This window comes from Rosa chinensis, chromosome 7, assembly GCF_002994745.2.
Source record: "Rosa chinensis cultivar Old Blush chromosome 7, RchiOBHm-V2, whole genome shotgun sequence".
In the NCBI taxonomy this organism is placed as follows: Eukaryota; Viridiplantae; Streptophyta; class Magnoliopsida; order Rosales; family Rosaceae; genus Rosa; species Rosa chinensis.
This window is the reverse complement of record NC_037094.1, coordinates 4040561-4049549: the sequence shown is the minus strand read 5'-3', so window position 1 is coordinate 4049549 and position 8989 is coordinate 4040561. Positions and strand designations below refer to the sequence as shown.

The 8989-nt window shown below is 39.3% G+C and overlaps 1 protein-coding gene across 1 annotated transcript; it reads right to left on the bottom strand.

The window, feature by feature from the left end:
• Positions 1 to 27: 27 nt before the first annotated feature.
• Positions 28 to 3971, bottom strand: LOC112180876 (PLASMODESMATA CALLOSE-BINDING PROTEIN 3). The gene is made up of 4 exons (XM_024319446.2): positions 3788 to 3971; positions 3144 to 3380; positions 3010 to 3043; positions 28 to 691 (listed from the first exon to the last, which is right to left on the bottom strand). The coding sequence occupies exons 1-4, from the start codon at positions 3840 to 3842 to the stop codon at positions 382 to 384; spliced, it is 636 nt and encodes a 211-aa protein (XP_024175214.1). The 5' UTR covers positions 3843 to 3971; the 3' UTR covers positions 28 to 381.
• Positions 3972 to 8989: the final 5018 nt, after the last annotated feature.

Here is an 8989-nt window from a genome sequence, read left to right as displayed (position 1 = left end):
AAGAACCCAACACAAGAAACAAAATGATAATAATTAAGAGAGAAATATAAGCTTAATACCAATGAGTGCCAAATACTCATCAAATTAATACACTAGCTAGCAGTACGCGCTCTGATTAGATCTAATTTACAAAAACCGAAATAGTTGAAGACACAAAGATATGCTTCCATAGTCCCACTAGCAACACCACCCAAAAGGAATCAAATGCCCCTGCACTTTTGCCCCATACATCATAGTAGGATGGAGAGAAAACAAAAACTTAGCAAGGCTGTCCCTAAATGAACAATAATCAACAGCAGCATCACATGCATATACCGCTGCATATTGAAATATAGCATCATCTTGGATATCCAGCCCTACCCCACCTCTTAAGTTTTCATATCAACCCCACCAAAGCATCAAGCTTGAAAAGAATAAGGTTACGGAAGAAGAGAACAAACTAGTAGTGTCAATGAGTCTAATCCCAGCACTGTCATCCGTGATGCCAGCTCCAGATGGCCCTACTCCAAATACTCCTGGAGTTGCAGTGTATGGAGTGGCACCGGTGGTTGTCCCAGTGGTTGTTCCTGTGGTTGTTCCGGTGGTTGTTGGTGTTGTGTTGGTACTTGTGGGTGTTGTGCCGGTGGTTGGGGTGGTGGTGCCGGTACTTGGGGTGGTTGTGCCGGTACTTGGAGTCGTACTGCCGGAAGAACTGAATGAAAGAAAGGAAACCAATATTATGGTCATGAACATCAACCACAAAAAGTAGAATTGTCAAAATCCAAGTAGAAAGCCCATGAACATCAGAAGCATAGTAACTGAAACCAATATTATATTGTGGAATAGAAACCATCTGGCATTATTATTCTCCTCTTCAAAGTACAGGTCCTATTCTTCAATCTAGGAGATGTAATTATGGTCCCACATTATCATGTGAATTAACTCTAGTATCTTAGGTCATTTGCCAGAACTCAACAAGTGTATTGATATATTTCCTAAATCATCGCAGCTTCAGAGCATCAATATACAAGTCATGCCATTCTCAAATCATTTTCAGCCATGAAGATATACAAATACAGTTTATGACAACATGTTTTGGATGAATATCTCCATCATGTAATGGAACAAGTATGGCATTGTAGATGCAGTTATATTCTAATTTCCTAAAGCCTGATACAGATGCTGGCAAAGCAAGCTTTGAGCTTTATTAGAATTATAGGACTTGCAGACTCACAGTGGACTCAAAGATTATCATATCTTTGAAACTATTTTGACTGATGCAGACTCACAGTGCCTTACAAGATCAGGCACTTCTATTAAAAGACTATAATGTTCATATCATTACATTACAATGAAACTATTTTGACTTCCAAAATATCAATCTATTGATATCCTATCCATCAAAGCACCTTATGTTGTTGGGAGCTGATAATTAAAGTGTATGAATCTTGCAATATGCCAATCAAATTAGTTGATTACAGTCAAAGACTTTAAACCACATAAGCATATTTGTGCTGTGTGAGGTGTGAAAACTACATTGGTCACTGCTAAGTAGATTAAGGCATAGCTTCAAAGGTCATCCTAGAAAGCTTTTTAATCAAGGAAAGTAAAAGTATTTGCTAGAGTTTCGTTAAAGCATAAGATGCATGCATCAAATAAAGGAAAAAAAAAAGAGCAATTATATATTTTGAAACTAAGTTAATTTTTTTATTCATTTTTATCCTAGGAAAAAAAAAAGGTAAAAGTGAGTTTAGGGGAGTACTCCCGTAAATACGGTGGACTGGGACTACACATACAGGCACAACCGTCAAGAATTCAAACCTTCAAAAGTTGGCTCAAATCTCAAAAAGTTTGCAAATCCCCAAAGCTTTTTTATCATATAATCAGAATACTTGTCCCACTATGAAAGTTGTACTATGCTTTTTATAAGGGACAAAGTATTGCCCATCACAATGTAGACAAAACCCTTTCACCACAGTGCATGGTGGCCATTACTTTTGAATTTTTGACCATGGGGTCAGATCCCATAATGTAAATATGGCATTGTATGTTACCCAAAAGCCAATAAAGCTCCTATCACAGGGATAAACATAGGACCAGTTTGTAATTTTGGGGGAAGTAAGAAGTTACCCTTTGCACTGTTCAAGCCTTTCAGGAAAAAAGCATCGGATCCCAACTATTTGTAGCACCTTTTGTAGAAATGAGGAGCTCAGAATTATTGCACACAATGAAGGAGCTCCCCCACCAATAATTGAGGGGGTGGTGGTCAGGGACATCATCGTAATACTCAACTCAATTCAGATTGGGGAAAAAGGGGTGAAACCGTAAAAGGAAGAGGAGCGTATTGGTTGTTCATCATGAGCTAATTGACGTAACCAGAACCAAAAATAATTTAAAGTAATTATCATTCTTTCAGAAAGCACCGTTTTTCAATGATAAAAGCAAAGATGCCTATCCCACCAGGAGAAATATTTGAATAAAAGCAAAGTTCTTTAGTTTAGAGGCTAGAGGCACCAACACTACCACAGAAATACCCTAAACGGTAACTTAAATTTAAAAATAAAAACTTGCGAACCTAATATGCATAAAAAAACCTTCCTTTTTTTTCTTTTCTTAGATGACAATAAAAAAAATTAGTTTCAGCCATATAAACAAAGACTTTGTAGAAATAATGTGTCCTCCCAATCGGTTCATAACACTCAACTAGAAAGCTTAAGAAGTAAATAGAAGACTCTTGAAGGGCAATGTCGTAAGTGTGAGAAGTAAATGCAGATTGCTTCTTGGTAACTTATTCTACTTCGGTAGAATCCATTGCTCATCAAGCTAAGTTCTGTTGGGGTGATTTAGAAAATGAAGAACCCCTAGGTCATCATACATATGCTCAGGCTGAGCCTTTCAATCATTTATGAAATGTGTGGGTCTTCTCCAAATCAAAATGTGCAAACACAAGGAACAGATTTACCTAAAATACTGAAAAAGATGGCAAAAGTAAAATCCCTGGAAAACATAAAAATGGGTCAAAAATCATACCTGGCGCTAGATGGGAAAACACAACCAGTAACGCCTGTAAATCACCACAGAACAATGTAAAGAGTTGGTTAATTACCACACTGATCTGAAAAAGAATACGAAAAAGGAGTATTAATTGAGCAATGGAGGCTTACTGGGATCGGATGTAACAGGGGTTGCGGTGCCGGCAAAGTCACAGGTGCCTTGAGCTTGGCCCTTCTTCTGGAAATAGCTGTTGACAGCATAGTCGCAGTGAGCTTTAACAGTGTTAGGGTTGTAGCAAGCCCCATTTGGATGTATGGGGTTACAGTCAGCCCCAGCTCCACAGGCATAGTCCAATGTCTTCTGCAATACTGCATCACTCCCACTCTTGCACACACACCAATTGGCACCTAAAATAGCAGTACTCCCACAAAGGAAATTAAAATTAAAAAGGGAATAAACTTTCACAATAAAAAGGTAGAACTTGCACATCTAAATGCAAAAGATCAGATTTTTCTTGTCCTACAGAATAAAACTGAAAACAAGATTTGGGTAAGAACAAAAAAGAACTAATCTTGTAGAACCAGTTCTAGCACAAGAAAATGCTGAAAATTAAAACAAAAAAAAGAAACTAAAAAAAAACAAATAATGGGTAAAATGTCTTCAAATCTACAAAATATCCACACATTACTGGTAATGAAAAATATCATACTTTCAAAAACAAAAAAAAACTACTTGATTTATGTTTTTTCATGCCTCAAGAAGAAAATAAGGAAAATATATAGATATGAATATCTAAAGAAGAGCAAGGGCTTACTTGACTGGCCAGCCATGGCCAAGAAAACCAAAGCTGCAAAAGCTAGAACACCCATGACTGAGCTGAACAGAAAGCTTTGTGGCAAGTGTTTGAGGAAGCTAACAATAATGGTGGTGAGCTCAAACCAGATAGAGAGAGAGAAGTGGCGTTGGGGAGAGTGAGAGAAATGGGGTTAATATGAAAAGAGAGAGAGAACTGAATTTGTAAGATAGTGGTGTGATGTGGACAACTTGACGGTGGCGGTAGTGGCAACTTACTGTGGGAACGTCGTGTCGTTTTGTGAGTGCTTTTCTGTTTTTTTCGTGTCCTGCTGTCTCTGTAGATCGTTCAGTTGTTGTTGCTTCTTTTTAACCTTTTTTACAGTTTTGAAAATCGACAAGGTGTGGTGGCATGGGGACTAGTAAAACAGTCTAATTAGCACAGCCGACGGCCCGGATAGAGTGTCTGTCCCGATTCGTAGGGTTTCCGAGCGGTGCTCAGATACGAAAATAATGCTAGCTAGCTGTGCATGCATACGTACTGCCTACTCTACGGTTTTCCTGGGAATTATTTGTATACGGTAAAACATACTATTGGGATCCTGTAATCTGTAATCTCACTCTTATATTTGCATCGATCATATCAGCATGCATGATGCATTCTTACATTGCAATTGTGTTCTTTTACCAAACTCAAGGGTAATGAAGGTTAGATGGACGAGGGGAGGGTGGAAGATTGATATAAAGTAATCTACGAATTGTGTTCGTTTTTTTTAGGGCAATGGAAAACTAATCCAATGATGTAAAATCATGACGACCTTACTCGGTCAAGCATGAAGGGTACAAACACCCTTCATAGTACATAATCGATGCTCAATTATTAAAAAGACTAAACTCCAAAAAAAACGGAGACTCCTAAACTTAAAAACCAAGAAGGAAAATAAAATCCCCTACTCCTATACACCCTAAGGCAAAACAACTGTCTTCAGAAGCTTAGACGCCTAAAACCCTCATGGTGTACGTTTCCACTCATGAAAACAGCAGACAACTTCGACCTAACAACAATTACAGAGCAGGATATGCCACCCCTAAAAGGCCCAGATCAAGCCAACCCAAAAGAGAGAGAACAAAAAAATTGGGCAAGCCCTAAAGCCCAGCCCACCAGGGCGCATTGTTGCGGTCCAAAGAAACTGAGACCCTAGACCCCAACCATGTCCCCTCCTTCTCAGCCTTCCCGGTACTGCCGGAGCTGAACTTCGAGAAGAGCAACCTATGCTCATCACTCCGGCGGCCGCTAACGTTCTTCAGCCATAGGAGCCACCAGAAGAAGTTCCCCCCGAAGAAGGCTTGCAAGGATCTGAGCCACCTTCAACTGAACGGCGCCGGTCGGTACTCACCCCGACAAAACAATCTGGACCGTCGCCGCCTCTCGCCGGCGTCGTCTTCAACCCAATAGCACCTCCTCAGAGGTGACTGCTTTGCCACAGTACGACGATGAAACCAAATCTTTAAACATCAATCCTAGCACCAAACAACTCGATCTTATCACGAGTCTGACGCCTCCACCACCAAGCCTGCTACATACACTGAAAGAGAATGACGCCGGAAGCGCCCTATATCATGCAGAAAACCTTCTAGTCGCCGCCGCCCTGCTACACAAAACCTTAGGTTTCGGTATACTAAGCTCCGAGTTTTCAGGAGCTTATGAATTGTGTTCGTTTGAGTTTGAATTTATTCATTATACTCAAAGAAGAAAGAATAATGCATTAGAAGCAGTGAAGCACTAGCCATTCATATGTGAAAATGAATAAAACATGCCACAAAGTTATTGTAATTGACGTGTGACTTATTTGCTGCCACAATTAGTATATTCAACTTTGCATGACTTCAACTCGTCTGTCTTGCTTTTATTCTCATTTCTCTTCTCACAGTGTGACGAGTATGTGTATTCTAACACTTGATATTTACTTGTTCCTATATAACCTAATTAACCCCACTATAAAAGACCCATGTTATTTTATCTAGTTTGTTTACCCCTAAATTAGGCTACAACTTACAAACTATCATGTTTTACCAATTATGAGATTATGACATGAGATGATTTAAACGAAAATAGATCTTGACATTATTGGCATGATTGGACTTGATGTGGGGCCACCATGGCATTTCTCCCTCTGATTACCATTTTATTTTTGAAATTATCATGTGTCATAAGCTCACAATTTATAGAGCATGATTTTTAAAAGGGTTTCAAATAGACGGAACACTTAAACTATGACAAGATTTTCTAAAGCAAAATTTTTATTTTCAACTATGAAAAATCGTTTTAAAAAATGGAGTTCATATTTTTGAGTTCCGTCAGTTGGAGAAGTGTTTAAAATTCATAATCTGATGGTGAAAAAAAATTGGTGAGAAATTAAAGAAAATTAATTTTCCTAAAAAACCCATTGCGTTATAGTCCATGATTTTAGTTTAGAAAACTCATTGCAAAGAAAAAAAAGTATGCCTCTCCCCCGTGGAACCCTAGCAGCGCTGACTGGAGGTGCAGAGCATGAAGACAGTGGTCCTTGCCGCCCTAGTACAATGTGCCAGACTCGCTCCGGTGTCAACTTTCTCCGTATGGTCTTTTTATGGTTGGTCTTGGCTCCGATCTGTTATTGTAGATCCGATCCTGAGGGAGAAGGATTTTGCTAATGAAGACGGTGGTCCTTGCCGCCCTCGTACAATGTGCCAGACTCGCTCTGGTGTCAACTTTCTCCCTATGGTCTTTTTATGGTTGGTCTTGGCTCCGATCTGTTATTGCAGATCCGATCCTGAGGGAGAAGGATTTTGCTAATGAGTGCCTGGCCTTCTGGGATGATGATGGTGGGACGACATATGCTATTTTAGTGTGGCGTCCCGGTGATTTGGCTAGACGGCGGAGTGTTGATGTTGGTGGAATCAATATGTCTATCCCTGATTTTGACGCCTTGACTGCGGTGCGATGGTTGGGTCGTGGTGGCAATGATGACCTAGTTTGGATGGAAACCTGGCTGAGGAAGAAAGCAGTGTGGAAGAGCGCCGACATTACAGGAGGAACCTGGTTGAGGATGGCGGCTGAGATGAGTGGTGGAGCTATAGACTAGGTGTCGACACTGATTTCGGGTTGTTAAAAGGTTGGGTGCCCAGAGCATTTGGGCAGCCCAATTTCTATAAGAGGGCAAAGGGTGTATTTTATGTCTGGGATATATTATCGTATTTGGGCTCTCCTGTAATGCACCTGGCTGCAATGATAATGAGATTGTTGGAGAGAATCAAAGAGGAAGAGAGGTCGTATTGTGGGTAATTTGAAAAAGTGATACTGACTCAAGCGTGAAGACTACAACCAAGAGCCGAGAGACCAACATGATGCCAAGGTTGTTGGGTACTACAGAGGCTGAATATGGTGCTAGTTCTAATCCTAAGGGGGAGGGACTAGCGTCTCTTTAAGTTCTCTAGGCTTTTAGACATTTTGAACTCAAGCCTTTTGAAGTAGGGGTAATTTTTATAGGCTTCTCTAAGACTTTCTAGTTGATATTTGTACCGCAATTGCATGATTGGCAGGTTAAACTAGATGAATATATTTCCCTTAAAGAGCGAGATTAGTCTTGCTTAGTTTAGGCTTGCTGTTCAACGAGCGTCCCTTTAGACTTTAATGAGTTTAGTTGTGGCTTAGATAAGTTATTTGGTTTGTTCCGGAATTCCTTATGTAAGTTATGTTAGACTCTAACATGTTTTCATAGCTTGATTACTAATGAAATCAATTCATATTAAAAAAAAAAAAAAGGTATTTGTACTTTTTTTTTTATTTGCTAAAAAATTGAGTTAATTACTAGTTACTCCCTATACTTATAGGCCTCGTTTGGTTCACGAAAATGAAAGTAATTCCTTTGTATTTCCCATTGGAAGGGAAATGAAATTTCTCAATAACTTTCCATTCAAATGTTTGGTAACATAAATAAAGTTATCATGAAAGTTGTTGAAAAGTTTGTAAATAATGTAATAAAATAATATGTTGTGAGTAATAAATGCAAGGAAAGAATGAGAGAAAGTGATTCATTTGGGGTTTGAAATGAACCACTTTCCCCTTTATTTTACCTTCATTCAGTAAATGATTACCTTTCCTTTTGCATCCCAAACACAGGAAAGGAACAAGTTTCATTTCTTAATGTTTACTTTCCATGAACCAAACGTGGCCATATGGTTTCGTTGTTTCAGTCCCTGATCTTCGAATTTCACTTAAAAAGTCCCTGAACTCTTAATTTTCTCCCATTTCGTCCCCGCTGTCAAGCTCCGTCAAAATTGCCTGTTAAATTGCTGACGTGACATTCCTCACTCGCTGAAATGTCTAATTTACCCTAACTTACATTTTTTTTAACCTCTTCTTCTTTCTCCTCTGTTTATCTCTGTCTTCTTCTTCCAAAAATAAACCCAGCTCTCTCCATCTTCACTTCCTGCTCCCTCAACCTCCTCCACTTCTCTTCCTCCTTCGAACCCACCTCCACAACATCATCAACATTCACTTTAACCTCCAGAGGCCAAAACAGATGCAAATATGCAATTCAATCAATCAATCAATTCAATTCTCATTCATAGAGGCCAAAACATATGCAATTCAATTATTAATTAATCAATTGATTCAATTCACATCCAAAATAGATACAGAGGCCAAATATTGATATTTCAAAACAAATACAGTAAGCAAAGTCATCCAAAACAGGTCAAACCCAACAACTTAATCGAACCCAGAAACACCATAACCCAAAATCAAAAACTTAAGAATGAGAAACTTAATCGAATCCAGCAACTTAACAAGAGATTCAAGAAATTCGAACCCATAAATCGAGCTTGAAGAATCACCTAGCTTGAACCCAGAAATCGAACCCAAAATTTCTCCAAGCTTGTGTCATCAAGCTTCACATAATCACAGCTTGAGGAAGAGTCAAAGATAGCAAACCAAGAGTGAAGAGTTCGAGCCTTCGACTGAAAAGTGTAAACCCATAAATTGTGAGATTGTGAGAATCATGATTCATGAGAGAAGCAGCAAATCAACTAGAAGTCTAAAACCCAGAAACTCAACTTACCAGCAAGGCAACAAATCAACAATGTCATCGGCTGGGAGAGAGGCTGAGAATAGAGGGCCCGTGCAGCCGTGCCAGAGAGAGAGAGAGAGAGAGAGAGAGAGAGAGAGAGAGAGAGAGAGAGA

What these genes read in the sequence shown, in the direction of transcription:
- LOC112180876 (XM_024319446.2), bottom strand. Translation starts at nt 3,842, where the DNA reads ATGGGTGTTCTAGCTTTTGCAGCTTTGGTTTTCTTGGCCATGGCTGGC. An exon ending in GGCCATGGCTGGCCAGTCAA is followed by an intron (nt 3,381 to 3,787) that starts GTAAGCCCTTGC and finishes CTGCTATTTTAG; the next exon opens with GTGCCAATTGGTGTGTGTGC. An exon ending in GTTTTCCCATCTAGCGCCAG is followed by an intron (nt 692 to 3,009) that starts GTATGATTTTTG and finishes TCTTTCATTCAG; the next exon opens with TTCTTCCGGCAGTACGACTC.